This window comes from Scaptodrosophila lebanonensis, unplaced genomic scaffold (genome assembly GCF_003285725.1).
Source record: "Scaptodrosophila lebanonensis strain 11010-0011.00,11010-0021.00 unplaced genomic scaffold, SlebRS2 tig00000072-arrow-pilon, whole genome shotgun sequence".
NCBI lineage: Eukaryota > Metazoa > Arthropoda > Insecta > Diptera > Drosophilidae > Scaptodrosophila > Scaptodrosophila lebanonensis.
In genome coordinates this window covers 4,362,351-4,376,259 of record NW_022060558.1, presented here as the reverse complement: position 1 = coordinate 4,376,259, position 13,909 = coordinate 4,362,351, and the positions used below count along the sequence as shown (strand labels likewise).

General features: G+C 40.4%; 6 protein-coding genes across 7 annotated transcripts; 2 read left to right on the top strand and 4 right to left on the bottom strand.

Moving 5' to 3' along the window:
* Positions 1 to 68: 68 nt before the first annotated feature.
* LOC115625453 lies at positions 69 to 1,142 on the bottom strand. The gene is made up of 4 exons (XM_030520501.1): positions 940 to 1,142; positions 693 to 887; positions 392 to 632; positions 69 to 333 (listed from the first exon to the last, which is right to left on the bottom strand). The coding sequence occupies exons 1-4, from the start codon at positions 1,140 to 1,142 to the stop codon at positions 199 to 201; spliced, it is 774 nt and encodes a 257-aa protein (XP_030376361.1). The 3' UTR covers positions 69 to 198.
* A 125-nt stretch (positions 1,143 to 1,267) lies between these two features.
* Positions 1,268 to 2,197, bottom strand: LOC115625573 (28S ribosomal protein S10, mitochondrial). Its single transcript, XM_030520671.1, has 3 exons — positions 2,168 to 2,197; positions 1,866 to 2,101; positions 1,268 to 1,807 (listed from the first exon to the last, which is right to left on the bottom strand). Exons 1-3 carry the CDS (start codon positions 2,174 to 2,176, stop codon positions 1,552 to 1,554), a joined length of 501 nt encoding a protein of 166 aa, XP_030376531.1. The 5' UTR covers positions 2,177 to 2,197; the 3' UTR covers positions 1,268 to 1,551.
* A 118-nt stretch (positions 2,198 to 2,315) lies between these two features.
* LOC115625571 (probable histone-binding protein Caf1) lies at positions 2,316 to 4,225 on the bottom strand. Of its 2 annotated transcripts, none has more exons than XM_030520668.1 (3): positions 3,925 to 4,225; positions 3,299 to 3,859; positions 2,316 to 3,236 (listed from the first exon to the last, which is right to left on the bottom strand). In XM_030520668.1, the coding sequence occupies exons 1-3, from the start codon at positions 3,944 to 3,946 to the stop codon at positions 2,527 to 2,529; spliced, it is 1,293 nt and encodes a 430-aa protein (XP_030376528.1). In that variant the 5' UTR covers positions 3,947 to 4,225; the 3' UTR covers positions 2,316 to 2,526. The 2 variants fall into 2 exon arrangements, with proteins under 2 accessions (XP_030376528.1, XP_030376529.1); XM_030520669.1 differs by having other exon boundaries at positions 3,299 to 3,856.
* A 110-nt stretch (positions 4,226 to 4,335) lies between these two features.
* LOC115625572 (DNA-directed RNA polymerase II subunit RPB7) lies at positions 4,336 to 5,265 on the top strand. Its single transcript, XM_030520670.1, has 4 exons — positions 4,336 to 4,451; positions 4,506 to 4,826; positions 4,894 to 5,031; positions 5,095 to 5,265. Exons 1-4 carry the CDS (start codon positions 4,440 to 4,442, stop codon positions 5,143 to 5,145), a joined length of 522 nt encoding a protein of 173 aa, XP_030376530.1. The 5' UTR covers positions 4,336 to 4,439; the 3' UTR covers positions 5,146 to 5,265.
* Positions 5,266 to 5,455: 190 nt separating this feature from the next.
* On the bottom strand, positions 5,456 to 8,414 carry LOC115625569 (small G protein signaling modulator 3 homolog). The gene is made up of 3 exons (XM_030520666.1): positions 8,325 to 8,414; positions 7,704 to 8,226; positions 5,456 to 7,646 (listed from the first exon to the last, which is right to left on the bottom strand). The coding sequence occupies exons 1-3, from the start codon at positions 8,379 to 8,381 to the stop codon at positions 5,818 to 5,820; spliced, it is 2,409 nt and encodes an 802-aa protein (XP_030376526.1). The 5' UTR covers positions 8,382 to 8,414; the 3' UTR covers positions 5,456 to 5,817.
* A 363-nt stretch (positions 8,415 to 8,777) lies between these two features.
* LOC115625169 (trafficking protein particle complex subunit 10) lies at positions 8,778 to 12,836 on the top strand. The gene is made up of 7 exons (XM_030520109.1): positions 8,778 to 8,872; positions 8,934 to 9,157; positions 9,214 to 9,482; positions 9,555 to 11,286; positions 11,358 to 11,966; positions 12,127 to 12,469; positions 12,538 to 12,836. Exons 1-7 carry the CDS (start codon positions 8,848 to 8,850, stop codon positions 12,765 to 12,767), a joined length of 3,432 nt encoding a protein of 1,143 aa, XP_030375969.1. The 5' UTR covers positions 8,778 to 8,847; the 3' UTR covers positions 12,768 to 12,836.
* Positions 12,837 to 13,909: the final 1,073 nt, after the last annotated feature.

The following is a 13,909-nucleotide window of genomic DNA, read 5'->3' as shown; positions in this document are numbered from 1 at the left end:
CCGATTAGCTTATCAAAAATTCTATTTTTATGGGACTCAGCCAATGCTGATAGATTAGCCCCCCGTGTGAGCGTAATAAAATGTAGGTGGTCGTAATTATCATTGACATACATATAATAAGGTTATGTACATACACATACTATAATCGAAATTGTTAATTTAAGGCTTTAGGTTCGATGAAATGCTTCTAGTTCAAACTCAGTCTTCAGAAAGCTTACAATCTGGCTCCACCCCATCAAATATAGGTTTGCTTTCTCCACCTTCACCACCTCCTCCAGCTATTATTTTAATAATGTCCGCCAGGGTGTACTGCCCGATAAAGTTATTGATTCGCTGTGGATTTAACCAGGTAATTAAGTATTAAGTCTATTATAAATGTTGAATCTTTTACCGTTTCTACCCATGCGACTACAACATCTTGCTCGTATGTCCATATATCATCCAGCAACTCTACGCCCAGCTCATTAATTAGAGCATGAATAAATTCGTTGATTCTTTCCTCTTCAAGCAAATTCTGAAAATCCACATTCAATCCGCCTAAATACATTTCAATTTGTAGACCTCTAATGCCTAAATGAATGCCAGATTTTAGTATCCAAGAAAAGGAGAAAGTAAAGTCAGTTATTGAAGCTCTGTGATAAGAAAAAAATCTATTAATCTTCCCATAGGTACATCGGATTCATAACGCTTACTCTGCATTGCCGTCTCCTGCAAGATTAACAATATAGGCTAGTGATCCTTTGGCGGAATATAAAGTTTGGAACCAAGTCAACGGGAAGGTCACGTTAATGGTGCTTCGTCGAAGCGGAACAGTATAGATGTTTAGATCATTAATTTTAAAATCGGAAAGTCCATGGAGGAAGAAGTCGTCGATCGAGCCGATAAAACTAAAAATGTTGCTTATAACATATGTATTTCCAATATGTATTTTCTACCTACTCCACAAAATATTTATTATCCACAGCAATTTCATGGTGTTCTGGTATTTGGAAAGGATCCAAGGCAGGCATGCCCAAATTCGGAATGGGGTGGCACATACGCATACGTAACTCCTCTAAAAAGTCAATTATTTGACTTTCAAAACTCGCCTGACTCGAGGTAATGGCAAAAACCAAAAGAACTATAAGAAATTTCAAATTCATTTTAAGAAAATTGCGTTACGGCTGAGCGGAGGCACACGACTGAATCGTTAACTTTTTTGTGGATGTATTTTGTAATGGACAAGTGCACCGGTTCTCGGGTGCACTTCAAGTGGGTGGTCTAAAGATAGGAGCTATTGTTTCAGTTTTATTTGATTGTTTTTAATGCTAATGGGGTCCGCAAGCCCAGCAATTGGTATTAGTTATCAATAGAATAAGTACACATTTATGCTTATATTTTCGAATAATATGGCTACGTATTCCGCTGATTACTGTTTACCTAATCGCTACTATGCTATTGACAGTTGCTTATCATTGGTAGCTACAACGAGATTTAAACCACAATAAAATCTCGAATATAGATCGATCATACATATATGTGGACATACACATGTCTCCATCTAAAAAAATGCTACACTTGTTCTGGAGGCTTGCTCAAGTGTTCTGGTATCTGCTGCAGTTCCGTTTTAGAGGCTTGCAACGCTACGCCTTCGGGCAGGTTACGCTCAATGTATTCCAGAAAAGTGTCCATTGTTGAGCCCGTCAATTTGTGGTAGGTTAAGTAATAGAAATATGTGCGCACCTCATACTGGGCGCGATGTTTCTTATAGATGTGCACAGACTTCAGCAGAGTCAAGCGGTCATGATGTGCCTTACGCGGTGCCCAGCTATAGAAATCATTGCTTTAGTTTTCCAGAAATAATTTCAAACGACCAGAGAGCTTACCATTTGCCCGTCTCAATACCCAAATGCCCCGCAGCAGTATTGGCGAACCACGTGTAGCTCTTCAGCACGGCCGGATCAACGCCCCGCAGCTCTATTTCCAACTTGCTGTATAGTTTGTCGAGTTCTGATGCCGGAATGGGTTCCACATCAACTTTACCCGGCGCAGATGTTGCGCTTAGGGCTGAAAATGCGCGAACGGCTGGGGCAAGTTGTGAGCCGCGCAACGTTTTCCATAGCTAAATAAAACAATTTTAGTTGATTAGTCCCAATAATATGTCCAGCAAAACGAATCGCACACAAACCTGCAACATTATTGAATTATGCAAGTATGTCAGCTGTTTTGCAAATAAGTACTAAAAAAAACCCAAAAACTAGTTACAAGTATTCGATATTAAGCAAAAGTAACGAGTAAACCACTGAAATAAAATACTCGTCACTGCACTTTGAAAGTAGTTTCCGTTTCGGCATTTCCCGAGGATTTTAATTAAAAGATTCATGGAATATATTATGTAGCTGACAGATATGAACTTAATTATGTTTAAATTATATAAATTAGAATGAAGGCGCTAGCCCAATTTCCCGTCTTCTACATTTTCCAAAACAATTACACGGTTAGCACTTTTATCTATTGAGGAGTTACTTTAACGTTTGAACTGACATTTTAGGCGGCATTGGTTTCCAAATCGGATGCGGGTATTTCAGGCTCCTCATCATTGTAAACATTCTCTGCCATCTGCCACACTTGCATAATGTTGTCTTCTGACACAGAACAAATGATCCAAGGTTCATTAGGGTTCCACGAGAAATCACTGATCTTAGCGGTGTGCCCGCCGTGTATAAAAAGCAACTCCGGGGGGCCATCTTCCGCATCCTCAGAACTCTGTTCCTCGCCAATTTTGGACAAGTCCCATACATGCAAACGACGATCGGTACCCGAAGAGGCCAAAATAGTTTCGTTATGGGGCGACCATTGCACTTGGAAAATCTCATCCTTGTGGGACTCAAAGGAATGCAGTTTAAGCTTTAGATTGCGCAAATCCCACAAAGCGACTGTCTTGTCGGCTGACCCAGTTGCGAGAATAAACTCAGAGTACGGATTGAAACTCAAGCAATTGACTTCAGCCGTGTGTGCATCGACAGTATGCGATGGCTTAGAAGTGTTGTTGTTGCGCGTATCCCAAATCATAAGTTTCTGATCATCGGCCACCGAACCGAAGAGAGATTCATGTAGCAAATGCCAGGCAACATCCTCAACAACGGCAGTGTGTCCAGTAAAAATATTCTTCGCATCGATTACGCGATGCTCCTTGGGAGTGGCATTAATATCCCACAAGCAGATGGTATGATCGTCAGAAGCAGAGAGCAAATAACCTGTATATGTGAGAAGGTTTAATGACAATTTTGATTATATACTAACATTTGACGGCACTCACCATTCAAGTTGGGATTCCAAGACAGACCGTAGCCCTCCTTTTGGTGGCCACGTAATCGCAAGTCGGGTTGGCATTCACCCGAGGGCTCCGGCTTGCTCGGATGCTTAGTATAGTCGAAAACTAGAACATCGCTCGACGGCGTCTTGGTTGCTATAACACATGCATTCTGAGGCATGTATCGAGCACGATTTACTTCGCCCTCGTGATTAATTTTGATCTCAATTTCAATTTTGCCACACACAGAGCCGAAACCACCAAATTCTCCCTTTTCATTGTCATAGTGCGAACCATCAAATTGCGCATCTTCGCTAGGCAGCTGTACACTGGCAATTAGCAGATGATTCTGCTCGTCGGAGGTATGTGTGCCCAATATAAGACGGTGCACGGAATAATCTTTGCCATCTTGCTTGGTCACATCTGGCAGCCACTGTGCAGTCAACGATGGCCATTCCAATGCATGCGTCATTACTAGATCATAAAGAAATGGAGTATTTTTCTTCCAAATCTTATACTCCTCATTAATGACGCGTTCCTCGACGGCATCGTCAAAAGATTCCGCTGCTTGCATAGTGTTTTCTCGGTTAGTATAATGGCATAAAACTAATTTAAAAATGCTTGGTAGTTACCATTGTCACTACGGTCCACCATTTTGGCTGCCGTCGCAAATTAAAATTACACACAAATCACTTGTGAGCGTCGTGGAACAAGCGGCGAAAATTCGGGCGCCAAAATAACAAAGCGGCGCGGCAGGGACTGCGGCAAACGCGTGTGCAGCAACGGCAAAAACTTTTGCCAATTGGCTACGTTTAAGTAGTGATTATATTTCAAATTGTGCTTTTCAATTTTAAGCAAGAGGGTATTCCTAAATGTTTTACCAAGTTCTTACACTTTCGGAAAACTTATTTTTAGCGCGGTATTAGCAAAAGTAAAAGACGTACAATTTTTTGCAAGCGCGTCTGCTGCTAGAGACAGTGTTGGTAAGTACAGTAATTATAAGGTTCATTTGCTGATAGTGTTGGTTAACATTTGTACGATAGACGTTGCCAGACGTTTATTTGTAAAGCATCAATGCGGACGAGGACTATTTCTTGATGTTCCCTAGCTTATTTATTTACGGAAGGATAAAGACCGGTAGACAATAATGTTTTATCATGTAAGTTGGCTGGATATTTGTGTAAAAGTGTATGATATAAAGGCATTTTAACAGATTTCACTTGAGCACGACATAATGCTGCATCCGCGGTATTTCGGTCCGCAGCTTCTTGAAACTGTGAAGCAGAAGCTATACTCGGAAGTGGAAGGCACCTGTACCGGGAAATATGGTTTTGTTATTGCTGTCACTACAATAGACCAAATCGGTTCTGGTGTAATACAACCCGGGCAAGGGTTTGTTGTATATCCAGTTAAATATAAGGCTATTGTCTTCCGGCCATTCAAGGGAGAGGTGCTGGACGCCGTAGTCAAGCAGATAAATAAAGTGGGAATGTTCGCAGAAATAGGCCCACTATCATGTTTTATATCACATCATGTAAGTAGATGCTATTTGACCATACATACATATGTATATGCTAATGGTTAATTTTTATATTGGACAGTCCATACCGGCTGACATGCAATTCTGTCCGAATGGAAATCCTCCTTGCTACAAATCTAAAGATGAGGATGTTGTCATCTCGGGTGAAGACAAGATTCGCCTTAAAATTGTGGGTACCCGTGTGGACGCAACAGGCATCGTAAGTATACATATACATAAATGACGCGAATATACATACATGTATATTATATTCCTTCTCCAGTTTGCCATAGGAACATTAATGGATGACTACTTGGGACTTGTCTGCAACTAGTTGGATTTTGGTATTTGTATTGTAAGATAAATGATTTGTATGTAAGCATAAGTCTCAACTATTGTAAAACTCAGCTGATTTTCAAATTTGTATTTGATATAAACCCATATCTAAAACAAAGTCGAACAATTATTTTCGAAACAAATTAAAAAACAGCGAATACTTTTTACATAATATGAATACATGTTTTTTATATGTTAAATGAAATGCATTTTAGACAATTAAATATCTATATATGTATACCTGTACACGTAATAGCTATTCGATATTTGTATACAAGATTTCTTTTTAATTTGATCTACTAGAAGCTATATAGAGTGACATTAAGAAGTAGCTAGCAATAACAAGGGTCCATTAAGTTAGTTTAAAGGACCGAAAGCACTTAAGTTTTGCGTTAGAAAACAAACAAAAAAATATTGCACAAGAAAATCAAAGCGTGATACATACATAAATATGTGAGTGGAAATTGGTACAATAAAAGGGGACATTTTACTTACACGCTAAAATATAAATATAAGACAATGACATAAATAGGTCTGAAGCTTAATTTGATAAAAACAAATGGAATGAGGAATTGGTACATTGTGACTGTATGTACACAAAAACTATGCAAACGATCAGCTTTACTCATAATACTAAAAAAAATTGATGCTATCGCAGTTGCTCGTTGACTCACAAATCCCATGAGAACAGATGATGCTTGACCAACATATCGCGCACACCATCCTTCAGTGGTTGTGATTCTTTTCCTCGCCTTGGAGGCAACTCCCAATCGGGATTTAAGTTAAAGGCAAACTGTGAGAGAATGCGCAGTTCACATTTAATTTGCACCCAGCCCGGCGAGTCGATAAAACTCCAAGTGTAGTACCACTTTTGTACGACTTCTTGACAGGCGCACAAAACCTCCAACCATAAATGCAACACCTGTTCATTGAGTCCCAGGCAAATAAGTGATCGCAACTTCACATCCATTTGTGCATGCGCATCGTCATGCGTTTGATTGATAGCCTGCACGCAGCGATAGAGAAGCTCTTCAGGGGTGAGTACCTTGCCGTCTTCATCCAACCGGTAGGTCTTGCAAAGCACAAGACGGCTGTAGACCGACTCGAAATCCTTTTCCACTTCGCGCGTAGCAGCCTCTTCGATGAACAGCCACGGATGGATGGGTCCCCCCAAAAATGAGGGCCTTTTCATGCCATGCTCCAGGAATGCTTTGATAGCAGGCGCCAGTGTGCCACGCACCAAATCCGTAACCGTTTCAGATATGGCATCATCACCAGCTGATGTATACAATTTGCTTCGTTCATCTAACAGTTCCACAAACTTGGCAGGAAACCAGCCTCTTAAACCATTTAGCTCGCCGACCCAACAGTGTTCGTCTTTTTGACTTATTATTGTGATGATATCGTTGCGTCGAAAGCCCAATTCGTCATCCTCGTGCCGCTCAAAGTCATGCAAAGCCTTGGCCCGCCGTTTGCGTGTCCTTGCCACATTGATAAAGTTCTCATGATCCTTGGCATGCGATTCTGTGCTGTAGTTAGCTGTCAGTTGAATGTGTGCTGCCAATTTGGGCTCAATTGTAATGAAATGACGAGCTACTTTAAGAATGGCCTCCCTTAAATCAACCAGAATTTCCGTCTGGCGTATGTTTTTATTCTTCAGATCATCTGCTTCGCCATCACTTCGGAAAAGAAAAGCTTCTAGTATGGACTTGCTTTTGCGTACTTGGCGTCGTGCTAATTTTTGCTTTGGTAAATTGAGCGCGTTTTCGGGATTGCCCGTTTGTGGTTCTTGATCCGCTTCGGCCATAAGATAGGCCAAATGTCGTCGTCTATGTGTATCAATGACAGTTTGGCTAAGCGAGCCTCCAACTTCTATGGACTGTTGGAACAACAACTCAACATCATCAACTTCGCCGGGTATATCGGAAAGGGAATTAAATATTTCCGCGGAATTTTCCAAAAGTTTCAGGTCCCCTTCTTTTCTCCTTAGCATGCCCATCGTCAATTGAAAGAGCACTATGGAACCCTCATAGAAAAACCAGTCCCAGATACGAACCAGAATTTTCATGTGCACCACGTTGGCGAAAAGTGTGAGAAACCAGTGCAGAGTTATTAGAGACAATTCTATGTCATGTTTCTTCAGCAATCCATCTATGCTGGACAAATAGTTTGCTATTAGGGTTTGCATTACTCGTTGATCTGCCTGAATGCCCACTAGCGTAGAGCTGTAGTATGAAGCGGGTAATAAATCCTCTACAATGGTCGCCATCATCCAGAAAGCGTTCTCCTCCTCCATGAAAAGCAACAGGCAGGCGCCAATTACTCCTGTGCCTTGACAATAGCCAATATCGGGAAAGAGCCAAGCAATACCGCGCAGGATGCGTCGTAGTCGTGGTATACCCGTACCATTTGGACTGCTAAAGCAGGCATTTGTGGGCAGTATGCGCAAGAGATCTTTTTCAATTTGTTTTGAGGTCATTAACTGGTCATTACTGGAAGCTTTAAACAAAAAATACAACAATTTTCATGATATACATATGTATTGACCATACATACCCTTTACTATATCCTCATAGCTCGTCTCGCTCTTCTTTTTCTTAGCCAGTGCTCCAGAGAGCCGCATCCACATTTGTGCACGGAACGAATGTGGAATGCCATCTCTTACCATATTGCGTAATTTTTCCGTGCGCGGCAGTACAACGTCCACATGATCCCACGTCAATTCAGTGGCCTTTTTATTGTGTGAGAACTCCAAGTGCGCGATCCATTCCAGTCTATGCTGCTCATCCTCCACGAAGGGAACGTTTACTAGTTTACTTGGGCTTTGCTTGGTTTCGTCTACTTCTATACGAAACCCAAACTCATCGAATGCTGTCAATTTATTGCTCTCTTCAGCTACTGTCGCCGCCTCCGCTTCCTGTTCGAGCTTGGCCAATATATCTTGTGGCCACATGGAAGAGATAAGCGCTGAAAATGGTCCTCCAGGATTCGGTCGCACCCCGTCAACCACGCTCAGTTCCTCCATCATGGGTGGCAGCTCACTGATATCATCCTCAGAGTTTAGTGTCTCTAACTTTCGCTGCGTTGGCAGGTGTTTTAAAATAAGAACATATGTAATTAGATTTTTAACAGCACCATTTAATGAAATAGACAGGTGTAGGCGTTTTAACAACATACAGTATGCTCCTCTCGACCCACGTATCCCTCATGATCGCGCCCAAATATACTCTCCATAATCTCTGCGTTTAACTAAACCTAAGCCAATGTTGTTCTTTTCTAATCAACTGCGGTTGCTAGAGATGAACCGTGTCAGCTGTGACCGCTAAATAGCAGTGTTAAATACCAACGTATCATGTTTGTCCAACAACCGCCTGAAAGTATAACTCATATTTTTTAAACATTTTTCAGTATTAGAAAGAATTGCATTTAAATATCATCTAGTTGATCGTATTAAAGAAAAACTTAGTCATTATTAATTGCCAATTATTTTTATTTAAATATTTTGCATACAGAGCGCTGTTTACTCACCTGTTACTTTTTATATCATATCGCAGCTTAGACGTGACTTGTTGTATTCGTGAGAAAGTCACATACACGCAACAATTCTCATCTCCAACGCCCACCAGCCCCACAAACGACAACAACATTTACATTAGCATTTAGAGAAATTTGGGAAGTAAATGTAAACAATAACGCAAAAATGCAAATAAAGCCAATAATTTCTTGTGAGTAGTAAAAGGGTTACACGTCGAACATTGGATTCAAAAAGGATCTTTTGCTTTTCAGATTCTGGGTCTTGTCCACTTTTTCGTTCTCTCGAGGCGCAGATATTGAATGCCATTCCATTAGACACCTGTGAGTGGCGGCGAACATTCCACCGTCCCACTAAACATGTACGTTTGGATGCACAAACACAGCAGTTCGACATCAAGGCACTTGAGAAGTATAAGCAAGGCGAATGGAGCATCCTGGAGCATCCTATACTTTATATCTTCGTAACAGAATGCAATGTATGCAAGTGTTTTTTTGGAATTGTCAATTTTGCTTAATTTATGTTTTTTGTTAGTTTGATAGCTATAAAGCTACTATAAGGGAAGAAATCCATGCTTGGTTGAAACTCCTGACCTCTTACGGAGTTTCGGATTGGATGATTCTTTTGGTGGAAACTCTGGATATGCGCAAGACTAAAAACATACTGCCACGTACAACAGTATTGGACAAAATACGGCTTGATTTTTGTAGTAAAAACGATGATCGCTGTATTTCTGTCCTCAGTCCCGCAAAATTTGAGCAAAAGAGCACGGAGTCTTTTCGTTGTTTATTGCAACGCATCAGGTCAGTGTCAGATACATACATACGCACATGTCAACATTAACTTATCTTTATTGGTCTCATATTCGTTTAAAGATTTCTCATGCTTACCAGCTACAATCGTAATATAGCCCAATACCAGGAACTCATACGTAGCAAACGGGAAAAGCGTAATCATGATGGTTGGGACTTTCGTCAGTATTTCTTCATGCAAGAGGATTTGGCGCTAGTTTATGAAAAGCTTGAGTTACCCACTGAAGCCCTCATACAATACGATGAATTGGATGCCATGTTCTCACAATTCATAACACACACTGGTTTTAGCGATAAACAGAAATGGTTAACATACTTTCAGATGCCTCTTCGATCATTCCATGGTATTTGCCTATCTCGAGCCGACAAGTTTGAGGTCCGCAATAAAATAAGAGAAGAAGGAGGGATTTCCATATTGGAGTTTCGCAATTATTTGTTTGAGCGACAGGCGCATTTGCTCTATCAATGCAATGATATACCCGAGATAGCGAAACGTCTGTTAAATTTTCTATTCTCAACGCTGCGCGAAGTGGAGTTTATTAAGCTGGACTGCCAGGAGGGTGCTTTATGGTGCTGGGAGTTCGTGTGCGCCTTGGAAGTCTTACAGATGTGTGAACTGGCCATGGATCCACGCAATGAAGTTACCTGCTTTCAGCATTGTGCGCCTATATGGAACTTGGCAAAGGACAAATTATACGCCCTTGGCAAACTATGCGGTCTTTTGCCCGGTTGTAAGCCAACATCGGAGCAACTGCACATAGTCGTACAACTATCATCGGCTATTGGAGACGTCCCAGCGGATCAACAGCAACAGTTTTTAAATGCTACGCCACAGCTTCGTGAACGTTCGCCGAATCGCAAGCCAAAGAAATCTGCTGCGGAACAACTTAAAGAGGCATTGGGCTCAAATGAGGCATTTAAAAAACTGTACTTGGAACTGGCGGAGCTGGCCATAAGCACCTACAAACATGTGTCCCAATTGCGATTCGCCCGTTTAGCTGGCTTAGATTTGGGAAACTTTTATTGCGCTTTGAATGAGCCACATAAGGCAGTGGGTTTCTTTACGGATCTGCTGCGTGAACTTAAAGCTGAAAACTGGCACTCTCTAAGCTCACAGACGCTTTTAGAGTTGGCTAATTGCTATCGTAAAATGGGGGATTCGCTTGCCTATACCAAGATATGCAGTTCTATATCCTGCTGCGCCGAACTGGAGATTCTGGTTCGCACATTTTATTTCGACGAATTCCTTAAGTCCTTGAAAACTCTTAAAACCACTCTTTCGGCGCAGCCATCGATGGAGAATGCCAATTATTGCGTGCTTGAGGATCATTTTCGGATATTGGACATTGAGGTGTTAAATAAGAAGCCCATCATACAAGATGACTTTGTGATGCTCCAGCTAAAGGTTGAAAGCTTATACCCGCGTGAAATTCTGGCTGAAAGCATTAAATTGTGCTATGAGATACAAACGGAGCCAGCACAAGCTTCACTGCAGGATGTGCCCCTTTCCAAAACGACGTTATTAGCAAAGTCGAGCTTGTCGTATATAAATGCATCCTTGCAGCTGAGCTACAAACAGGACAACACACTGGCTTCTGCGTCAGTAGCATGTGAAACACCTAAGAAAAGTCAACCAGTTCGTCGCACAAATAGCACCAAGCGCAAACTTTTGCCAAGCGTTCAAGCCGATTTTACTAACTTCGTGCAAGCGGAGAATGTAATTTTGCAACCAGGACCTAATACTATTGAGCTAAAGGCGAAAGCCACTCGTGTGGGAAGATGGCAGTTCGAACAGGTAAGTGGATTTAAGTCACCCCTATTTGAAACATACATACTCGTACATTGTTATAATGTTTGGCTTTTTAGATTTGCATCATAATGTCTTCTTTGGAGTTCTTATCGGAGCAATTGCCCTATACGCCATCGTTTGAAATTTGTACAAAGCCAGCTACTGCGGTACTCGATTTTAAAACACTTGTTGCGGGCATAATTCAACCTATTACTCTTAAGGTGGCGGGGGGTAGTTTTATATTTCCGCCCGATGCCAAAATAACACTAAAGTGTTCCAAAAATCTACGTATACGTAGTGCACTAGATAAGAAAAATCCAGAATTTGACGACGACGCCACTTTTGGGACATTGTTGCAGGTGCCACTCTTGGAATTCAAGTCTTTCGAAGAGAGAAATATACCTTTGCAAGTGCTTACTGACATGCCTGGTCGCAAAGGCACCAAACATCATGAGCATTACATAAGTCTCTGTTGTCCCTGGTCGAGGACTGAATTGCAAATACCTATAGAATTTAAGCCGGCTATGGAGGCCTCGTGTCGCTTGCATACATGTGGCACACAAAAGTTTTTGCAAGTCATCATGAAGGGTCTGGATGCAAATCTTTTCCTACAAGACGCGAAGGTTAAGTGTGATGTTCCAGGCGTACGACTGATAGATATGAATCCACCCTCACCGGAGCCAATTGTAAGTTAATATTTTAATCATACTATGTTTACTATCTTCTGACGCCAAGCAGTACTCGTCGATTTTATTTGATCGGTAAAGTGCTTTCTTACTACTATTTGAGAATGTTTACCACCAAGTATAAATGAATAACTTATACTTAACTTATCCTTTATTACAGAATATATACAAACCACTCACCGTAACCTATCTATATGAAATACAAGTGGAGCCCTTGAAAACGGAGCAAGAACTGCCCATTGTTAAGGTTCATTTTGTCATCAAATATGCTCACGAAGCGCAACCAAAAGTGTGGCGCAATTTTGGTTGCGCTTTCGATCTTGTGGATTATACGACACTTTTTAAAGTGCAGGCTCAATTGGAACCGAACGAGCTATGTCGTGTGCGTTCGGTGTGCAATATGAATCTTAAGATCACTAAAGTGCAAGAGAATCCCTATAATGATCTAATGTACGAGGTGCTTAACGATCAGAACTTATGGGCGGTTTGTGGACGATCAGCTGGTAAGCTTAACCTCATGCAACTATAAATCAGTTTGTTTTACATTAATTGCTTTATTTATACCCATTAGGCGTTGTCTCCATGCAGGATGTAGACAGTCATTCAATATCACTGGATGTAATGCCTTTAAGTACTGGCTTTTTACCAATGCCTAGCATACGACTCTCCAAGTATACAGCCGGTGGTAAAAACAAAAACGATGCTCACTCCAAAGTGTACCCTTTTCCACCTGGTCAAGTCTACAATTCGACCAAGAGCGTACAGATACATGTTATAGCAAGCGTTAATGTTGAACAATAAATAGGAAATGTTTTAACCTAGTCAAGTATTACTAAGATACTTGTAAAGTTGCAATTTTTGTATGGGTACTTTATAATTAATAGATTTGTAGTTATATGGTATTTAATATTTTAGAAAAACTGCAAAACAATAAAATCAAAATACAATTATTATGTATCGTCTTAGCAGTTTTATACCTAACATCCAAGAAAATAGTTGTTTGGTAGTTTGATTAAACGGTGATTGTCTGCTGATACAAATTCGGAACTTATACAGTAAAACCCAACAATGAAGAAACGAAAGATAGAACGCTGTCTTAATATTATTCATGTTTACATGGGAATATTTGAATTACGAATATGCAATATTTTATGTTCGCAATTAATTATAAATATAAGTTAGAGTTTAGGTTTTTCTTTCGGTGCCTCAGTGATAATGCTGCATCAGTCCGGCCATTATACATATATTAAATATTTCGCTTATAGTTATTTATTTGCCCAGAATTGTTCCCATTTTCACATGCTCCTTAGTGTCGAGTTAACTTTATTTTTTTTAACGTGTTTAATCTAAATCAGAGCGTTTTATTTGACGGATACAGATAACATATCCAAACCGAAGAAGAATTTTTAGAGCAATACATCATAACCGACACAAAATTTGGTGCACAGACATGTTTATTACAAACTTAATAAATAAATCTTATGTAATAAACTATCCGGCTTGCGTTGCTGCGCCACTGATCTTTCACATCTTTCCCAATACCTCCATCGCTTTTTATGGCTTTGATTAGAGCCTTGATTATAGTTGAGTACCCACCAAAATCGGTTGAGGAGTTTCTTAGTCTATACGGAACTGAGCAAAACAAATGGCTTTTTAGCTCAAATGTTGAACGGATGTTCTGAAAATTCATGTGCCTAAAATCCCAGAAGGATATTAAAATTGCGAAACCTAGACATTAAGAGAATTTCCATGTATTCATAATATAAAGAACATATGTTTCAAAAATCATAAATAAATATTCACTGGTTTGGCGTGGGGTCTGAAAGGGTTATATTCTGTTGAATCAAAATCGGTGCATTCTCTATGTTGTTTTGAATTTGATAACTAGGAATTGGGAAAGGGTGCTAGGTTTTTAAAAGCAAAATAGCTTGTCAAGATAGAAG